The following is a 20,591-nucleotide window of genomic DNA, read 5'->3' as shown; positions in this document are numbered from 1 at the left end:
TCATTGGGTTTTATCTTCTCAACTCAAATGCGACCGGATACACTCGTTACCGCGGCGACGACAACAACAAGAGTGGAGCAAGCCGACGGTATTATAAGGACAAAATGGGGGAAAACGTGTGTTGGTGGTCACCGGTGCTCAGGAGAGGACGTTCGTTTAAGGCTTGCTTGAGGTATGTTCATGTACTTTTAATACGATATGGCTCACAAGCCGGCAATAAAATGTTATGTAGCCTAGCAAGCTAGCGGTAGCACGAACGGTTGAACATAAACATGCCGCCGTTCTGTCGACTCATGCTCTAAAGTTTCGGTGTGGGTGAAATAATTTTATGACAGTAAGTTAGCACCCATTATTTCTGTCATGTAATGTTGGTTTGACCTGAATGATTAGAATACAGGATCTGACTACAGCAGTGATTTCCAACCTTTATGGAGGCAAGGAACATATTTTACAATTAAAAAATCTCACGGCACACCAACAAACAAAAATGTCACAAAAAGTGGATACATTAATTACTGTATTTATTTCCTGCCATCTAATAGAAGACCATTCATTTGTTCTGTCCGTCACTATGCCTCCCTGGCATAAATAGAGGAACAAAGATACATTATTTATTGTAAATATAATTTTGTGAGCAATTAAGTACACAAGTATATACAGTAAATGAACAGGTCATTTAAATAGATGCATTCATCCATCTTGTGATAGGATCGGTGATCGTTTTTTTAAACTCGCTGATCGGCCCCCAAAATCCTGATCGTGTATAGCCTAGTCACAACCCCGCACAAATAACATTTTGCACTTCTGTAGCACAAAATAGTCATACAATAATTACTGTGTAAATGAAAACAGTAATAAAAATTGCCGCAAACGAACATCTACTCCTTTCAAGGAGCTGTTGCCTGCCAGCAGCTGTGTGGGTTGGTTACGACCCAGCACTCCTCTCGTCCTCACTAATCTGTTTTTATTGCTTTTGTTGATCCTTACCGTATTTCTTTTAACCTGTGTGAGTGTGTAAGTTAACTTGCTAGTGACCCAGCGATGTGGTCTGCGAGAACTTTTATCCACTTGACTATAACTGAGCGTTGTAACGCTGTTACCGCTTCACAACCTGTCACGACACGGAGAGGTTCTCCCTGCCGGCTGCCACAACTTCCTTAATCTCCCTATGGACATCGATCGCCGGTGACATCAAGCTGAGGTCGGAAGGCATGAAACAAAAAGCATGATCGAGATGGGAAAAGACGAAGAAGAGCAGGACGACAGCCCAAACAAAAGTCATCAACGTCCACAAAGCGACCCCACCCGCACATTGAGTCATTATGTTGTACTTTATCCCGTTTATTAAAACCAAAAAACATAGATTAATAGTTGGAAGAAGATGGCAGCTACACAATCAGGATGTGGGAGCCATACAGTATTTTAAAAGATGCTGGCTTATTTGAATTTATTTGAACGGCCGATGCGAGGCATAAATGTACGTAGGTACGCATCCCACCCACGTACATTTTGGTCACGGGCTTCACTTTTTTTATCCACAGGTACATTATAAATATATCGATATCGATATTTGCGATATCGGCCAAGTATTTATTTTGTTTCGGATCGCAACCAAAATATGCAGTATCGCACACCCATGTTTACCATAGCATTGGTTTTCCAAACACTACAGTGACACCTGGTGGCCATCAGAGGAAACATTTGACTCACCAACGGCCCTGAAGAGACATGCTCCGTCCTCCTTCATCTTCTTGATGACGAAACCTTTCTTGTCCTGCAGAGCTTTTTCAAACCAGTGCTCTTGCTACGCACACGCACGCGCACACACACACAAACACACACACAGTCACAATTAGTGATTACGTCATTACAGCGGTGAGGAGTGAAAACATTGTACAGGGGGTCCTCATTTACAACCAAATTGTGTTTGCACATCGGCGACGACACCTCAACTCTGTTCCAATAATTTATCATCCTAAAAGAAGCCGCCAAACTGCATGGCTTGGCAGGTCTGTATGACTGTTGCCAGCTCTCGCATGCACTTTTCTCATCTTAGAGGAGTTGTAGAGGGGAGGCAAGGCGCACATACCTCTGGTCAAAAGTTTCCAACACATGGATAAAGGAGTGCTTTTGCAAATTATTTTTATTTCATTTTTGTTATTATTCATATTTTGTTGTATACTGAAGACATTTGGCTTTCAGATCAAAAGAAGAATATGAGACAAAAGTTCAGAATTCCAGCTTTTATTTCATGGTATTTATATCTAGATGTGTTAAACAACTCAGAGCTCCTTTGCTTTGAAGCCACCCACTTTTGAAGTGAGCAAATGTATTGGGACAGACATTATTAAATTAAATTAATGTTAATAACATTTAATATTCTGTGGCATATGACCCTTACTTGCAATAACTGCATCAAGCCTGAAACCCACTAACTTCACCAGACTGTTGCATTCTTTATTTGAAATGCTTTTCCAGGCCTTTACTGCAGCCTCTTTTAGTTCTTCTTTGTTTCTGGGATTTCTACCTTCAATTGCCTCTTCAGGAGGTAAAATGCATGCTTTATTGGGATAAGGTCTGGTGGTTGGCGTCTAAGACCTTCCATTTTTCCCTCCTGATGAAGTCCTTTGTTGTGTTGGGAGTGTGTTTTGGGTCATTGTCTTGTTGCATGATGAAGCTTCTCCCGATTAGTTTGGATGCATTTTTCTGTAACTTGCCAGACAAAATGGTTTTGGAGACTACATAATTCATTCTGCTGCTACAATCATGAGTTACATCAACAATAAAGACTACTGAGCTCGTTCCAGAAGCAGCCATGCAAGCCCATTACCTCCACCATGCTTCACACGGTTTTGCTTTTATCACATAAACAGTTTTCTGTTCTTCATGTTTGCTTAACAGCAAATCTAGTTTTCACAGGTGAAACTCAAAAACAAGCACTATCTGTTTAAGCAATCAATCTAAAAGGCAACACCTGAGAAACTAGAAACACCCATCAGTCACATGTTCCAATACTTTTGCTCACTTGAAAAGTGGGTGGTTTCAAACAAAAGGTGCTCTGTCCTGAGTTGTTTAACACATCTGAAACCCAAATGTCTTCACTATCAGACATGCAAACACCAAAGGCATGAAAAAGGTGAAAAAAAAAAAAAAAAATCCCCTGGGCCCCCGCAGAGAATTATTTTGATTTTAAGATAAATTAAGCACTTTGGAAGACTGAAGAGTACAATAAGGCAAAATAAACAAATGTTCTTCATGCAGAAAACATTTATTTATAATGCTCAAGTACATGTTGATTTAAGATTCAAATTAAATTTGCCTCAATTCTTTGCTTTTTTGTTTTGGCCTCCAACTTGAGCCAGGTCAATTTCCACCTGCACCTGATGCTTGCTTCAACGTGTGCCACATTAAAAGCATCCTCCTCTTTAAGCGCTCTCATTCTGGAAAATAATTGCCTAAAATCATTGTCTGTTTCACTTTATTTTTCATTATTACCAACTTCAAATGATAATCCCAAATGCATCCTCCAGGAAAATATTAAGTAAAAATGTTTTTCTGTTTTTGTTGGCCATTTCTAAATTTGAAGATAGTTCATTCTGTGTTGTGACATAATCCCTAACATCCCTCCATCGCTTCATACATTTAACATTGATATCCGTAAACTAATTAGATAATTATAGGCGCGTTTCCTAATTAATACAAGATGTACTAGCGGATCAATTCTTGTCGCCGATGTTACGTCTGCGATTCCGCTGGGACCACAACCAGAGCCACGACCCGCAGGACCTCAACGCGAAAATACAAATGACCAGTGCAACAAATACGACACTGGCTGATCTGATGAGCAAAAATGTTGCTTAAACGTAAGAGTAGCAAGAGAGGATGTCCGCTCCAGAGGTGGGTAGAGTAACCAAACAGTGTACTCAAGTAAGAGTACTGTCAATTGACAATAATGTGACTCAAGTAAAAGTAAAAAGTAGTCTTCACAAAAATTACTTGAGTAAGAGTAAAAATAACACAGTGAAATAATTACTCAAGTACTGAGTAAATAGTGAGTAACTTCTGATTTTTTTAACCACAGCATTTACATCACTAAAAATTTTAGAAAATGACAAAATGTGTGTGTGTGTGTGTGTGTGTATGGAGAGTCAAAACATCTCCAATTTACTGCTTAACTTATAAATGTGCTGAAATATCCACGTTTGGGCAGACAGTGCCAGACAAATACTACAATACATGAAACCTGTTGTTTTTGTTCGTCTAAATGTAAACAGGCGGCACGGTGGAGACTGGTTAGAGCGTCAGCCTCACAATTCTGAGGACCTGGGTTCAATCCCCGGTCCCGCCTGTGTGGAGTTTGCATGTTCTCCCCGTGCCTGCGTGGGTTTTCTCCGGGCACTCCGGTTTCCTCCCACATCCCAAAAACATGCATTAATTGAAGACTCTAAATTGCCCGTAGGTGTGACTGTGCGTGCGAATGGTTGTTAGTTTGTATGTGCCCTGCAATTGGCTGGCAACCAGTTCAGGGTGTACCCCGCCTCCTGCCCGATGACAGCTGGGATAGGCTCCAGCACGCCCGCGACCCTCGTGAGGAGAAGCGGCTTAGAAAATGGATGGATGGATAAGTAGCGCGCCGTTGCCTTCATGGTAACGACGACCTTCCCAACATGGCCACCACGTAGGCACGACAATCAGAGGGGCTGCCTTATCTAATGTTAATAACCGGGAAGCCCAATGGAAGAAGTTGTGTGAGGTCATGTACACTTTCTTGTGTCTTTTGATTGGAGAACCAGTCACTTACGAGGCACTTAAATTTGATTGGCGCAAACAGCGCCTAATGCGGATGTCGAAGTCATAGTCTCGCGCATGAAATAGTTGATAAATAAGCAATAATTGATAAATAAAATTAGCGAACGACATTTAGATCATTGTAACGGAGTAAAAGTACCGTTACTTCTTAACAGCAGAAGTGGCGGAAGTGTTTTTTTTGGTCTCGTCAACTTCCGACAGGCGGAACCACAGGCCAATGCACTCGCATATTAGTCACATTATTTCTGTTATTTTCCTTTGTAAAAAGTGTATGTGATTGTTGTTACTTTTTTACTTACACATTAAGAAAACAGTTTTACTGGCGTGTTACATGTGCAATGCATTGTGGGTTAATTATTCATACCGAAGTGCGCAGTCATAAATCGGTCATGGAGGTTAAGGACTGACTCACTGAAGGACTTACAATACTTACTTTAAATAATATTTACAATGAAAAGTGAGAACTTTCAACTTCGTCTGTAGTCCGGACTCTGAGCTGGTTTAACGGGCTGCATGGCTGACGTCACGTACGTAAGTGCTTCTCCCCCCGTCAATGACCCACAGCTTTGCTAGTTAAACAGTTGCGTAATCTTGTCACCTTTTCTCACTCTTCGCATCAAAATTACGATGGTGGGAGCAATGGTGTGTGTGTGTTTTGTATCCCCCCCAATATCAAACCGGCACTCACTTTAACATTTACGCACATGCAAACACACAGACAGTTGCCTTCATGGACCACAACTGGCATCCATCTATCAGTTAAGAGCCTTTAGAGAAGTGTACTGAGAATGATGTGCTTGTTTACATTTAGGTACTTACTGTACTGTGTCTGACTAAGTTGCTCATATTATGTGGCTTCAACTACACTCATATTTAAGTTATTGGTTCATGTTGATGACATCCTTCTGTAACTTGCGTGGCATACATTCCCAAGTCATGGATATGGTTAATGCTTTTTTTGTACTGTGGATAAGTGATATTCCTTATTTCTTAGTTACTTTTTAAATCAAGTAATCAGTAAAGTAGCTAAGTTACTTATAAGGTCAAGGAATCAGTAAAGTAACTAAGTTACTTTTTCAAGGTAACTGTGGCAACACTGGCTGTGAGTGCACGCAGGTCACGCAACGAAAGGCAGAATAGCATAGGGGGGTGAAGGGGGGTCTGATTTGACAGCCATTGTGTGGATTGAGGCTTCAGGATGGCGTGGCTGTTTTAGAGCACCTTGTTGCACCTGCATGCACGTCACGGATTAAGGGAAAAGAGCAAGAGTAAAGAAAAAAAGAAAAAGTTCAGCATGACAGCTAGCGTGTGGACAGGGGCTTCACGCTGTCATAACTACTTTAGATTGCCTCGTTGTCACGGAGTGGAAAAGCACCGTGACGACCTGGTAGAATAAATTCCAGCTACCGTAGGCTTTAAGCGCATATTTTTTCACAGCTCAAATTTGTAGTTATGTGCAGGGCTAAGAAAAATACTACACCAAGTAGCATCTATTTTTCCAGGTTGAAGTAGAGGTACTTGATTGACAGTTGAGCGGGGCATGGTTTCAGTGCATTTAGTGGAAACACCCACAGAGTTTGAGAGCGGCGATAACGGGATGATTTTTTTTTAAGAATTTGAAGCCTCACTTTAGATACTTGGCGATTTTTTTAATAATTCAAATTTGGCAGACTTGTTAACAACACTCTTCTCTGGGCTTCGTCAAATTACCAGACAAAGTTAAAACCAGAAGTTTACATACAGACACTTTCCAAAAAACATTTTCTATCATGGAAAAGTACATTTATTTCCATAATTCCAGTCAAAATGTTAAACTTTCATAGATTATAGATTCAGGGCCCACCATTTTATTTGTTTATTTTTACATAATTTGGGCTTCATGGTCATAAAACCCACAAAATCAGGAATTTAAAAAAAAATGAATACTATGAAGAAATCACCATTTACATCTCAGTTTTTGTAGAGACAAATGAGAAATGAGGGTCACACTGAAATCAATCAAAATATGGTACTTTCAAAACGATAGTTTAATCTTCAATACTTGGTTGGGAATCCCTTTGCTTTAAACACTGCCTCGATGCGCTGTGGCATTAAGCCAACCAGCCTGTGGCATTGCCTGGGAGTTATGGAATCCCAGATTTCCTTGATGCTTGCCGTCATTTCTACTTTGTTTTTGGATCTGGTGCCCCTCATTTTCCTCTTGATTATACCCCATAGATTCTCAATGGGGTTTAGATCCGGCGAGCTGGCTGGCTAATCAAGCACTGTGATGGCATGGGCATCAAACCAGGTTTTGGTGCTTCTGGAGATATGAGTAGGGGCCAGGTCCTGCTGGGAGATTAAATCTTCCCCATATTGAAGCCAACTGAGACAATTAGTGTGTGACACTCAGTTTAAAACATTTAGGACCTACAAAATGTGTGCTGATTTCTTCACAGTATTCAGATTTTTTGAAATTCCTGATTGTGGGTTTTATGAGCTGGAAACCCAAATTATGTAAAAATAAACAAATACTTTAAATTGTTTAAATTGTGGGCCCTGAATCAAGAATCTCTTACATTTTGACTTTTTCAATGAAATTCTGGAAATAAAAACTTTTTCCATGATATTCAAATTTTTTGAAAAGGGTCTGTATGTTCTGCCACCCAAAGAAAGTAACCTGGTGCCTATTGTTTACAAACACTATGTATGACAAGGTCTGTTTTGAAGAAGTATAAAGTACAGATATCTATATTGAAAAGTAGGGATTCAATATAAAAAGTGATCAGGAGTAATAAAAAAAATAAAAAATAAATAGGTCTACTCAAGTAAAGTTAAGATACCTGAAAAATCGACAAAAATCCACAGTAACGAACATGAAAAGTAGGGATTCAATATAAAAAGTGATCAGGAGTAATAAAAAAATTAAAATAAATAGGTCTACTCAAGTAAAGTTAAGATACCTGAAAAAAATCGACAAAAATCCACAGTAACGAGCATACTTCCAACCACAAGCACCTTTTAATTTCGGCGAGCCAACGACATGTTGCTATGGCGACGACGTGATTGACGTGTACCCAAAACAAGCGTCACTCACTCCCACTTACCGAAGCGTCCATTTTAAACTTGACCCTGGAGGACCCCCACGCGGTTTTGGCTTTCCGATATGCCGGCGCTCACCTGCTCGGCGGTAGCCGGATCAACGGCCTGTAGGCGGCCGGCGTTCTCGTACTCGTCCTCGCTGTTGTTGCCGCCGGCTCCCTCGTCCGCCTCCTGGCTAGAGCCGCCGCCGCCGGGACCGCTCACGCCGGCCTGCCCACCTCCGGCCAGCGCCGCCGCCGCGCCAGAACAGGTGCCCGCTTGCCGCCGCCTTTTGCTGAGGCCGGGCCCGGAGCAGCAGCCGCTGATACCCCCGCCGCCGCAGCCCACCACGCCGGCTTGCACCACCAGGTCCCCGCCAACGCCGCCTTCCCTACCGTCGCACGGCCCCGCGGAGGCCACGGAGCCGCCAGGCGGAGGAGAGGCCTGCTGCGGCCGGGAGTTCGCCTCGATGCTGCGCCGCTCGTCTCTGGCGGAGGGCGGCGCGGCCTGGTACGACCACGGCGGGGGAGAAGCCCGCGGCCGGGCTCCCGTCCTCCCCGCGTGCGGGTGCTGGTGAGGATCTGCGACGCTCCGGCGGTCGCTGTCATCAGCGTGATCCGCGACCCCCACCCCGGAGCTGGGCTTCTTTTTGGGCAGGATCGTCATGGTGGGGAGGAGGGAGAGGAGGATGGGGGGGGTAGAGGGCGACGAGTCAGTCCGCCTTTTTGGATCAAAAGATTGGCTGTGTTCGGCGTCGAGCTGGCTGGCTAGCCGCGAATCACCAAGCAAATGTTCACCGTCGGCAACACGACGATTCCCATCGACGTTTCGACGGAACCCAACTTACAAACAAACAATAAAAAAGAAAGAAGACGTCTCCGTCTTCCCGGGCGATAGCTCGTGCACAAAACATCAACACAGGCTGACGGGCCCGCTTGCGTCACTTCCGGGTCAGGCTGCACTGTTACGTCACCGTGTCAATGGTGCTGCTGCTAATATAAATAAAGATTTTAAAAATAAACTATTCATAAATGCCGCTCACCAAGCTGCTATTTTTTTTACCATTCTGCTAACTAACTAGTGTTGTTCCGTACAGTCATAACGTCATTACGGGGGAAAACATCTGACTAAATTTACATATATCAATCACTTGCCTGCGATGGACTGGCATCCACTCCGGGGTGTGCCCCATCTCTCGCCCGAAGTCAGCTGGGATAAGGAAAGAACAGGTCTAAGATTACTTTAAAAAGTGTTTTTGAATAAGTTTACGTCAGTTTAAATGTATTTAAGTTTCTGGATGGAGTACAACTATAAAAGTATGTTTACTATATGGTCTCTATCTATATATTGGATAATTACACATTTATCTGTAACGTGGCGGCACGGTGGCCGACTGGTTAGAGAGTCAATCTCCGGTCCCGCTTGTGTGGAGTTTGCATGTTCTCTCCGTGCCTGCGTGGGTTTATTCCGGGCACTCCGGTTTCCTCCCACATCCCAAAAACATGCATTAATTGGGGACTCTAAATTGCTCGTCGGTGTGACTGTGAGTGCGAATAGTTGTTTGTTTGTCTGTGCCCTGCGATTGGCTGGCAACCAGTTCGGGGTGTAGCCCGCCTCCTGCCCGATGACAGCTGGGATAGGCTCCAGCACCCCCGCGACCCTAGTGAGGAGAAGCGGCTCAGAAAATGGATGGATGGATGGATGGATCTGTAACATATCCCCCGCGATAAACGGCAGTTCATTGTATTTTTTTTATTAATGAGAGTATCAATATGTCACTCAGTTAAAACGCTCACAAAATGATAGTAATTGGTATTTTACGGGTTGCGAACACACACGCTAGTGTTGACTGAATTTTTTTGACTGACGACATACAATCCACTGCTCCCTCGTCACTGCTCCCTACTTTGGTGGTTGCTAAGGCAATGCCATCCCAGCAAGAAGAGAATGGCTGTTTGGACAATCACTCCATGTCCACTATAGTATAGTGAGTTGGACGTTCAAATGTGTGGTGAGCAATGAATGATACAGTCGGGCTGTGTTCTGTGTGTTACTCCGTAATCACTGCATATGATTTTTTAATTGTTTTATTTAGTGGACTATATACAGTAGGATTCAATGAATTTTATTGTCATGCCATCACACATTTACAGATGATATGGAATGAAATTCAATACCCAAGGTCCCAGATTAGCCCAAAAAGTCCCAACTTGTTACTAATAAAATAAAGATACAAAATATATATATTTAAAATATACTTGTCTACAGTTAGTGACACAGTGCCCGACTAGTTAGCACATTTGCCTCACAGGTCTGAGGATCTGGGTTCAAATCTGGCCTCACCTGTGTGGAGTTTGCATGTTCTCCCTGTGCCTGCATATTTTTTTCTTCTTCCGGGTACTCTGGCTTCCTCCCACATCCCAAAAACATGCATGGTAATGGTTAATTGAAGACTAAATTGTCCGTAGGTGTTAATGTGAGTGTGAATGTTTGTTTGTTTATATGTGCCCTGCGATGGGCTAGCGACCAGTTCAGGGTGTACCGCTCGCCCAAAGCTAGCTGGGATAGACTCGAGCACGCCCACGATCCAAGTGAAGATAAGCAGTATGAGAAATGGATGGATGGATTATCTACAGTTGTCAGTGTGCAAAGATGCAAATGCAACAAGGATGTGGATGCAGCAGAAATACTATTTGAAATAATATTTGAAGTTTTTTTTTAGACTAAATTGATAAAAAAAAAAATTCTGGTCTCTTTTGATTCACATTTATGTATCAAAAAATAGTTTTAGTCTTTTCAATAAATTTTTATCCTGTTCGGCCAGCGACCTTAAGTGTGCTTTGAGTTGTGTTTATATCTTCTTCTTGCAGTTTGTTTGCGCAAGTAATTGCTTCTATCTTTTATTTAGTCATCAGTTATCCTGGTCACGGAAACCCGCAAAGGTTGAATCAAGGCCACAGGGCTGTTCTTGTTTTTGAAGGGTGAAACCACATGCGGATGTATTTCTTTTACTTTGAAAATCTAGACCGGATCTTCTAGTTCACCATTGTTTGTGCCTCAGTCCTGCGGTTTGTGTGCGGAAGTAATTGCTTTTTCTTTTACTTCGAAAATCAGGACCGGATCTTCCAATTTCCTAGTTGTTTATGTGTTCTTCGTGCGGGTTGTTTGCGTAGTCAACGAACTGCTGTCAGCATTGATTCTACCGGCGACCATGAGAGCTCTCTTGCGGGATGTCTGCCTGCTACTCCTTGGGCTCACCGCGGCCTCTTCCCGGGTCCGCCTGCCCCCCCACGACCAGGTGGCCCGGGTCGCCCGCTTCGTCGCCCACCAGTGCGACTGGGCCTCCCTGGCCACCATAAGCAGCCACAAACCGGTGGTTGGGCAACCCTTCTCCAACGTGTTCTCGGTGAGCGACGGGCCACCGGGCTTCGGCTCCGGCGTGCCGTACATGTACCTGACCCGCATGGAGATATCTGTGCAGGACCTGGAGGTAAGTCATCTATCAAATGGGAGGTGATAAAATGTCATCAACTACAAGTGCACGTTGCTTGAGCTTCCTTGTGTGCGAGGCTGCACAATGCCATCCATTTTATGTAAAGTTTACATTTATTTTCTCGATGTACATGTAGAAAAACAACATATTCATTAAGTGACGACGGGAAAAACGCACATTCAGCGGTGCCTTGAGATACGAGATGTGTTCCATACCCGCGCTCTTAACTCAAAACACTCATATCTGAACTCATTTCCCCATCGAAATGAAGGGAAATGCTTCAATGGTAACAACATCACCATATAGATTACAATTGTTAGCCCATGTGCCTATGGTGTTTCCTATTGTATATCACCATTAAGCCAGCGGAGGCGATGCATTTTTTTTTTAAATAAACAACGTGTCATTCTCTTTGTTTATTGTTTAGTTTGAGAGTAACCTTCAGCTGAGAGTGGAAACAATTGTTTAGTGCTGCTTGTTGTGAAGTTGAGTTCACTGCCACCGTGCAGCGCTCATATCTCAAGTTTGTGTGCGCAACGCAAAGCAAAAAATCGTCCGATCGATACCTGATATCTGGAAAAACTCGTAAGTTGGGTCACCTGTATCTTCAGGCACCACTGTACTATTAAGTACAGTCTCTTATGTGCTCATGTTGCTGGTCTTTAGCGTTTGCAAAATTGCTCTCGTCTTTTTTCTACAAACAAGCATATATTGGCACTTCTCTGATGAATCTACATGTCAGCAGCATTCTATGTTTTCTTGAATAAACTTTATCTTTGACAACACCCTAAACGAAAAAATCAGTTGGGGTGTGGTCTGGTGATCAAATGACCCTTGTTGACAACCATCCATGTATGTGGTAATTCATTTTTAGGTGTGATAAAGAAGGTAAATAATAAAGATGTCTGAATAAGTCTTAAAACAGTTTACTTACTTTTCCACCTCTTCCTGTATACATGTGATTTCTCAAAATTTTATGTAATTTAAAATTGACAGTTGCAGTTTTTTTTGTTGCAGCATTAAACCCCATCATTTTTTAAATTTCTTAGTCATGGTTTTGCACTTGTGTAAACATTTGATACAATCTTTTTTCTCGTGTGTATTCAAGTCAACATGTTACATGTAGACTTTATGCAACAGTCGAAGCGTCACCATGACTCAGCAGCTTCTCAACTGTGCTTCAGCAGTTTTGACAGTCACATGTTGGAAATGCAGTCATGTGACTTCAAATGATGATGGCCCAACACTGACTAGATGATTTATTTATTTATTTTTTACTGCTCTGCATTATATGAGGGGTCAGAAGCTACATACATTTTTGCAGTACGATTAAAGCTGTTTTTGTGATTTGAATATGAAATGTTTATTCGTTAACAAATGAGCAAAGCTTGATTTTTAGTAACAATGTAGCTGTTTTCAAAACATGCAAGACATAAAATGGCAATTAAATACTTTGGTTGGAACCTTTTCAAAATTATTTTAATTAAGAACTTGCGTGGCAGCATGGAATGAATTGGGACGCTGACATCGTATAGTAGTCTTATCTTAATGATGGATTTTGGACTTAACAGTTGCATGTACAACCCCAATTCCAATGAAGTTGGGACGTTGTGTTAAACATAAATAAAAACAGAATACAATGATTTGCAAATCATGTTCAACCTATATTTAACCGAATCCACTACAAAGACAAGATATTTAATGTTCAAACTGATAAAGTTTATTGTTTTTAGCAAATAATCATTAACTTAGAATTTTATGGCTGCAACACGTTCCAAAAAAGCTGGGACAGGGTCATGTTTACCACTGTGGTACATCACCTTTTCTTTTAACAACATTCAATAAACGTTTGGCAACTGAGGACACTAATTGTTGAAGCTTTGTAGGTGGAATTCTTTCCCATTCTTGCTTAATGTACAGCTTCAGCTGTTCAACAGTCCGGGGTCTCCGTTGTTGTATTTTACGCTTCATAATGCGCCACACATTTTCAATGGGAGACAGTGGCAGGCCAGTCTAGTACCCGCACTCTTTTACTACAAAGCCACGCTGTTGTAACTGTCATGGGTGTGTGTTCCGGGTTTTGTCTTCCCCCTGTTTCACACACACCTGCTCCTGTGAGCATCTTCACCACCTGTGCCTCGTTCACCCTAATTACCCCTTGTATTTAACCACGTGTCTCATTCCCTCTCGTCGCCAGTTCGTTGTACCTTGTCGTCGCGTTCCAGCATTCCTTGTTTCCACGTCACAGACTCACAGCAAGCCTTGACCCTGTTCCGATTATCGACTTTGCCTCATGTTTTTGGATACTGTTGCCTTTCTTGGATTGCCTGCCTGTGTACCGACCTATGCCCGTCTATTAAACCTCTCTTTTTGGAAACTGTCCATTTGTTTTGGAGTCGTGCATTTTTGGGTCCTATCCTCTGTTCCGTTCATGACAGTAACACGTGCAGAATGTGGTTTGGCATTGTCTTGCTGAAATAAGCAGGGGCGTCCGTGAAAAAGACGTTGCTTGGATGGCAGCATATGTTTCTCCAATGCTCTTTCAGCATTGATGGTGCCTTCACAGATGTGTAAGTTACCCCTGCCATTGGCACTAACACAGCCCCATACCATCACAGATGCTGGCTTTTGAACTTTGCATCCATAACAGTCGGGATAGTTCTTTTCCTCTTCGGTCTGGAGGACACGACGTCCACAATTTCCAAAAACAATTTGAAATGTGGACTCGTCGGACCACAGAACACTTTTCCACTTTGCATCAGTCCATCTTAGATGGTGAGGAGAAGCGGCTCAGAAAATGGATGGATGGATGGATAGTAGAGTTTCAAGTTGCACTTACGGATGTAGCGCGAACTGTATTTACTGACATTGGTTTTCTGAAGGGCGGCACGGTGGACGACTGGTTAGAGCGTCAGCCTCACAGTTCTGAGGACGAGGGTTCAATCCCCGGCCCGCCTGTGTGGAGTTTGCATGTTCTCCCCGTGCCTGCCTGGGTTTTCTCCGGGCACTCCGGTTTCCTCCCACATCCCAAAAACATGCATTAATTGGAGACTCTAAATTGCCCGTAGGTGTGACTGTGAGTGCGAATGGTTGTTTGTTTGTATGTGCCCTGCGATTGGCTGTCAACCAGTTCAGGGTGTACCCCGCCTCCTGCCTGATGATAGCTGGAATAGGCTCCAGCACGACCGCAACGCTAGTGAGGAGAAACGGCTCAGAAAATGGATGGATGGATGGAAGGTTTTCTGAAGTGTTCCTGAGCCCATGTGGTGATATCCTTTACACATTGATGTCGGTTTTTGATGCAGTGCCGCCTGAGGGATCGAAGGTCATGGGCATTCAATGTTGGTTTTCGGCCTTGCTGCTTACATGCAGTGATTTCTCCAGATTCTCTGAATCTTTTGATTATATTATGGACCGTAGATGATGAAATCCCTAAATTCCTTGCAATCGTACGTTGAGGAACATTGTCCTTAAACTGTTTGACTATTTTCTCACGCACTTGTTCACAAAGAGGTGAACGTCGCCCCATCTTTGCTTGTGAATGACTGAGCAATTCAGGGAAGCTCCTTTTATACCCAATCACGGCACCCACCTGTTCCCAATTAACCTGTTCACCTGTGGGATGTTCCAAACAGGTGTTTGATGAGCATTCCTCAACTTTCTTTTGTCTTTTTTGCCACCTGTCCCAGCTTTTTTTTGGAACGTGTTGCAGCCATAAAATTCAAAGTTAATGATTATTTGCTAAAAACAATCAGGTTTATCAGTTTGAACATTAAATATCTTGTCTTTGTAGTGTATTCAATTTAATATAGGTTGACCATGATTTGCAAATCATTGTATTCTGTCTTTATTTGTTTAACACAATGTCCCAACTTCATTGGAATTGGGGTTGTGTATATTTGTTTCACAAAGAACATTTACACTCGTTTGAAACTGTATAATTGTAGACAATGTAGTTAACGACGTTAAGTTACACTCTAAAACTTGCGTTGGGGAGGAAAAAAAAGTCACCGTGCTTGTGCGCCGGCGCTTCATCGTGGGTTCACTTCCCGTAGTAGTCTTTTATTCAAATTTAATTGATGCACCTGGAATTTAGTTATGTCCAGTTCAAGCTTAAGGGAGGTGAACTGAATCCTTGTCTCCGTGCAGGTGAACCGACAGGCGTCTTTGTCCATGTCTCTGGCTCAGACTGACTACTGCCACCAGCAGGGCCTCGACCCTCAGAGTCCTCTGTGTGCGCACATTATCCTGTCCGGATCTGTGCTGGAGGTATGTACCCACAAACTGTACAAGCACACTCATGTTTTTAGTGTGTGCTCGTCACACCATTCACATGCACCTGCTCATGTTCTTTAGGTGAACAGCACAGAGGCAGAGTTTGCAAAGAAAGCCCTCTTCAGTCGACACCCCGAGATGATTGACTGGCCGTCAGACCACAACTGGTTCTTTGTCAAGTTCAACATCACACAGGTAGGTTGGACGGCAATAGCTGAACTGTACGGCTTTAAGGACTTGGGCTTTGTGACTATTGTCGAGGCGCAGCTGTCCCAACCGCAAATGAGGTGCAGGACTGTTTGCACACCCCTTGGCTTTATTCGCATGTCTCCTCGCATGCCTGTATTTGTGTGATCTGGTTCACTCTGTGGTGTGGAACAGAAAATACACAGGACAGTGTGAGTTGAATTCCACTTTGAGGGATTGTAAACCAGGAGTTCTCAAACTTTTTGGGTCCATGGAATCCTTACAGGCGGCACGGTGGCCGACTGGTTAGAGCGTCAGCCTCACAGTTCTGAGGACCCGGGTTCAATCCCCGCCCCGCCTGTGTGGAGTTTGCATGTTCTCCCGTGCCTGCATGGGTTTTCTCCGGGCACTCCAGTTTCCTCCCTCATCCCAAAAAACATGCATTAATTGGAGACTCTAAATTGCCCGTAGGTGTGACTGTGAGTGCGACTGGTTGTCTGTTTGTATGTGCCCTGCGATTGGCTGGCAACCAGTTCAGGGTGTACCCCGCCTCCTGCCTGATGACAGCTGGGATAGGCTCCAGCACGCCCGCGACCCTAGTGAGGAGAAGTGGCTCAGAAAATGGATGGATGGAAACCTTAAAGGGGAGACATTTTTTCAGGCATCCCCATCTTAATCCTAACGCCATTTAAACATAACTACCATGTGTGTCCCTAAATGCCAAAGAAATGAAAAAGTTGCCTATTTTTGAGGGGGGGGGGGAATTTTACAGTGTTGATATTTGTTCAAAAGATATACATTTTATTAAGCCTGCTACGATTAATCGAATAATTTGCAAGATTCGATTAAAAAAAATGTCGACGCAAAATCTCTGCCTCAAAGCGTCACAGGGATTATTTTTCAACATGGACTCATATTTACTGCAGTCGCACGCACCAGTTGTGGAAAAAAGTTGGTGTGATGGCAGCGAGCCAGGAGGGAAGCTAAGGATAATTTCACACTTAACAGGGACAATAAAGTACAATGTTAATTGAATATAGCCTACCATCACTGGTTAAAACATTAAAATATCCCCACACGTGGTTGAGGAGAGACGCAGCCACTGGTGCATTTTCAATCACTTTATTGAACAAACATGGAATAATCCCATTCATACACAAGCTACCAATGGCCACAACTCACTTGCTGAAGTGATTGAAGTTTAATCAGTTAACAGCCAGCCAACTCCACACTGTCATTCATTGACACTCACGGCCCTCGCCAGGCCAGGCCCCGCCTTTTAAAGCCATACAAACTCAAAAGTCACACATACTACAAGTCGAAAGTGAAGATGGCGACCCCAAGTGAACAAAATTAATACATGCACCTCAGCACCTATTGTATTGTAATGCAAAACCAATTTTTATCAGATTGCTTAATTAGTCAATGGGATAATCAGTAGAATACTAAATTTTAAAAATATTTGATACCCTTAGTAGTCTTTACAACAAAAGGTGTTACACTTGAGGCTTGGTGGTCAGATTCAGGCTGCCACGTCATCTTTCATGGCCCTCTAAAATTGTGTTTCTACTTTGTTTCTTGCTAAATGGGGTTATTCTTATCATTTTGACCAAAAATCTGTGCCAAAATTGCAGTTTTTCTTCACACACACAAATATTACAAGCAATTTTTCATCAAATCACTTCTGAAGATAACTTGAACAATAGTTGTATTGTGTACTTTAATATTTGGTTGTCACTATTTTAATAAGCCTGCGCATTTTAAAGTGACCTTTTATTATGGGTAACCGAAGGCACACCTGTACAATAATCATGTCTAATCAGCATCTTGTTATGCCACACCTGTGACGTGGATGGAATATCTCGACAAATGAGAAGTGCTCACTCACACAGATTTCTTGTCTCCATTGAAAAAGTCTTCTTGGATCTCATGAAAAAATGAGAGCAAAAACAGTGTTCTGCTCATAATTTTGTTCAGTATAAATAATGACATGCAGATCCCATTGTGCACGTTATAATATGATGATGTAATTATACAGTTATGATTTTTACATTCATAGCGGCCCTCTGAGAGAAACCAGTACTACGATGCTTGCCCCCGAAAATGAGTTTGACACCCCTGCTTTATTTTGTCCGGTTTCCTCCCACATCCCAAAAACATGCATTCATTGGAGACTCTAAATTTGCCCGTAGGTGTGACTGTGAGTGCGGATGGTTGTTTGTTTGTATGTGCCCTGCGATTGGCTGGCAACCAGTTCAGGGTGTACCCAGCCTCCTGCCTGATGACAGCTGGGATAGGCTCCAGCACGCCCGCGACCCTAGTGAGGAGAAGTGGCTCAGAAAATGGATGGATGGATCTTAAACAAGGGAGGAAAGCCATACTTCAACAAGTGATTTTAAAAAATATAACTTTATTTTCGTAGTGTATTAGGTTTTTTATTCTGGAAAAGATGGCTTTATTCTAAAACCAGAAAGGACTATAATCTCATAGAAATATTCCTTTTGTTCTAAAAAAAAAAAAGATAATTGTTACTTTTTACCTTTTGTTCTAAAGTCCCTCAAACTTTACTCATTGATATAGTATATGTGATGTGTCACAATCATATCTGCGTTTGTAATTGGCCAAAATCTAAATTAGGGAGAGGTAATTGGTTATGTTTGTTTTACTGGGGTCTCAGACCCCATATGTACTGTTGTTATACATTTTTTTGAATATGACATAATATTCATTCATTCATTTCTCCTACCGATTATCATCATAGGGTCGCGGGCGTGCTGGAGCCTATCCCATCTGACTGCAGGCAAGAGGCGGGGTACACCCTGAAGTGGTCGCCAGCCAATCGCAGGGCATATATAAACAAACAACTATTCGCACTCACATTCATGCCTATGGGCAATTTAGACTTCAATTAACCTACAATGCGTGTTTTGGGGATGTGGGATGAGACTGGAGTAGCCGAAGAAAACCCACGCAGGCACGGGGAGAACATGCAAACTCCACACAGCTGAGGCCGGATTCGAACCTGGGTCCTCAGAACTGTGAGGCAGATGTGCTAATCAGTCGTCCACCGTGCCGCCTATGACATAATAATTTATTGAAAATTATTTTGCAGACTACCAAGCAGTTTGAGAAATTCTGTTATAAACAGTTTGTTTGTTTATTTATTTATGTATTTATTTTTATGCTCCAGCCTCTCGGTAATGTTGTTCTCCCACCTTCTGTTGCAGGTGTGGGTGCTGGATTATTTTGGAGGGGTGAAGACTGTCAATCCGGATGACTACTACCAGGCCTCCCCAAACAATAAGCACAAGTGACACCCGTGGGTTTTTAGTGTGTTGTTCTTTGCAGTGAATCATTACGTGAATTTCTTCCAGTGAATGATGTTAAACTGATCTGCTGTCATTTACGAGTGCCTTACATAAAACTGCAGTTTGAGTTTGGATTGTCTTGTTATGAATATTGAAAGAGTGCACAATTGAAATGTCATGTGGTTGGAGTGGAAAATGACACAGGCACCTTGCCTTTGATTTTTGTTTACTTTAGAAAATTGTAAATAATATTTGTTTACACAGAACATATATAATATACCTTGTTGAATAAAATGTGTGTAATATAAGAGAATGTCTCCATCTCTGTTTGTGAAGAAGTATTAATACGAAGTTGAAATGCTATAACGTGGAGGCCTAAACCATGATATCTTCTAGGCTTTGTCTAAAATAATCGGAAACGAGAATAGCATTCAATAACTGCAGAGCGCAATAGCCAGCATGCACTCTGACAAGACTGAGGCAGTAGATGGCAATGAATGACCTTTAACGTGAGGCCAAACGAGAGCGATCTGTATCCTGCTAACATTAGATCATGGTAAATTTAGTATCATCAATACAGAACATTAAACAAGAAGCCCAACTCAGTATTAAATAAGGTGTGCACAGAAGATGACCTAAGAAGATGGAATTGTAACTCTTTTTAATTCTGAGGTTGCGGCTATTGAAACTCAAATGTCAAAACGTGGAATTAAATTAATCTAAACGAGTAAGAACAAACTCCCAGAACAAATTAATCATCAGATTTACATCAAACGTCACAGAAAACAAGAATAATAGTTCATCACGTTAATATACCTGTCAATCGTGTCGAAATCCTACGAATGCGATTTTGGACGCCAAATCGAGGAATATTTTGATCTATTGAGGAAGTACAAAGAATAGTGTAAAAAAAGTATGCGTTTATCCTACCTGCGTTTATGAATGCCAAACCAACTTGTTTCATCTACGAGGTTGTAGCCGGGACAAGGGCTGCGTGAAGTGGAGGTCTACCGCAGCTGTCTGAAGTCTACTGGGCTTTGTTATGCTTGGGGGCAAGAAAGCAGCCCTCAGGGGCACCTCTCGTTCGATTGATTGCAAAGTGATCCTCAGACATGCGAGGTGTGTTCGAAGTGACAAAGATGTGTCCTGAAAATCAAATTAGTTGTCACCACAATTTCTTTTTATTGGGCGATTAACGTACACCCCTTCTGCAAACAGCTACAGCGGGCGCAACCACCGTTTTGTAGACATTACGTCCGCATTGAATGGTGTAACAGATATCAACTCTCAACACAAAGCCTACAAAAGACTGGCCTTGCCCTGCTCTTCAAAATCCACTCAGCAAGAACCCCAGCGTTCCTTGGATAGGGCCCACAGGCCGGCAGGATGTCTGTCTTGATTCACCAGGACACTTAATCAAGAAGGAGTGATGACTGTTCACCACAGAATTCTCAGTCAAA

General features: G+C 42.6%; 2 protein-coding genes across 2 annotated transcripts in view; one reads left to right on the top strand and one right to left on the bottom strand.

Moving 5' to 3' along the window:
• otud5a (OTU deubiquitinase 5a) overlaps positions 1–8,811 on the bottom strand; it is a 55,587-nt gene extending 46,776 nt beyond the window's left edge. Inside the window, exons 1-2 of the mRNA XM_061684319.1 lie at positions 7,969–8,811; positions 1,711–1,804 (exon numbers count right to left, since the gene is read on the bottom strand). Of these exons, the coding sequence (XP_061540303.1) occupies positions 1,711–1,804; positions 7,969–8,535 (661 nt within the window). The 5' untranslated portion in view covers positions 8,536–8,811. The remainder of the gene's footprint in view (positions 1–1,710; positions 1,805–7,968) is intronic.
• A 2,152-nt stretch (positions 8,812–10,963) lies between these two features.
• creg1 (cellular repressor of E1A-stimulated genes 1) lies at positions 10,964–19,444 on the top strand. Its single transcript, XM_061684305.1, has 4 exons — positions 10,964–11,359; positions 15,512–15,631; positions 15,719–15,832; positions 19,051–19,444. Exons 1-4 carry the CDS (start codon positions 11,081–11,083, stop codon positions 19,135–19,137), a joined length of 600 nt encoding a protein of 199 aa, XP_061540289.1. The 5' UTR covers positions 10,964–11,080; the 3' UTR covers positions 19,138–19,444.
• The last annotated feature ends 1,147 nt before the right edge of the window (positions 19,445–20,591 follow it).

Source organism: Phycodurus eques, chromosome 1 (genome assembly GCF_024500275.1).
Source record: "Phycodurus eques isolate BA_2022a chromosome 1, UOR_Pequ_1.1, whole genome shotgun sequence".
Taxonomy (NCBI): Eukaryota; Metazoa; Chordata; class Actinopteri; order Syngnathiformes; family Syngnathidae; genus Phycodurus; species Phycodurus eques.
This window is presented reverse-complemented; position numbering and strand designations above follow the sequence as displayed.

Excerpts from the sequence above, each read along its gene's own strand:
- creg1 (XM_061684305.1), top strand. The coding sequence starts at position 11,081 with ATGAGAGCTCTCTTGCGGGATGTCTGCCTGCTACTCCTTGGGCTCACC. Across the intron at positions 15,632-15,718 it reads TGTCCGGATCTGTGCTGGAG|GTGAACAGCACAGAGGCAGA; the intron begins GTATGTACCCAC and ends CATGTTCTTTAG. Across the intron at positions 15,833-19,050 it reads TCAAGTTCAACATCACACAG|GTGTGGGTGCTGGATTATTT; the intron begins GTAGGTTGGACG and ends CTTCTGTTGCAG.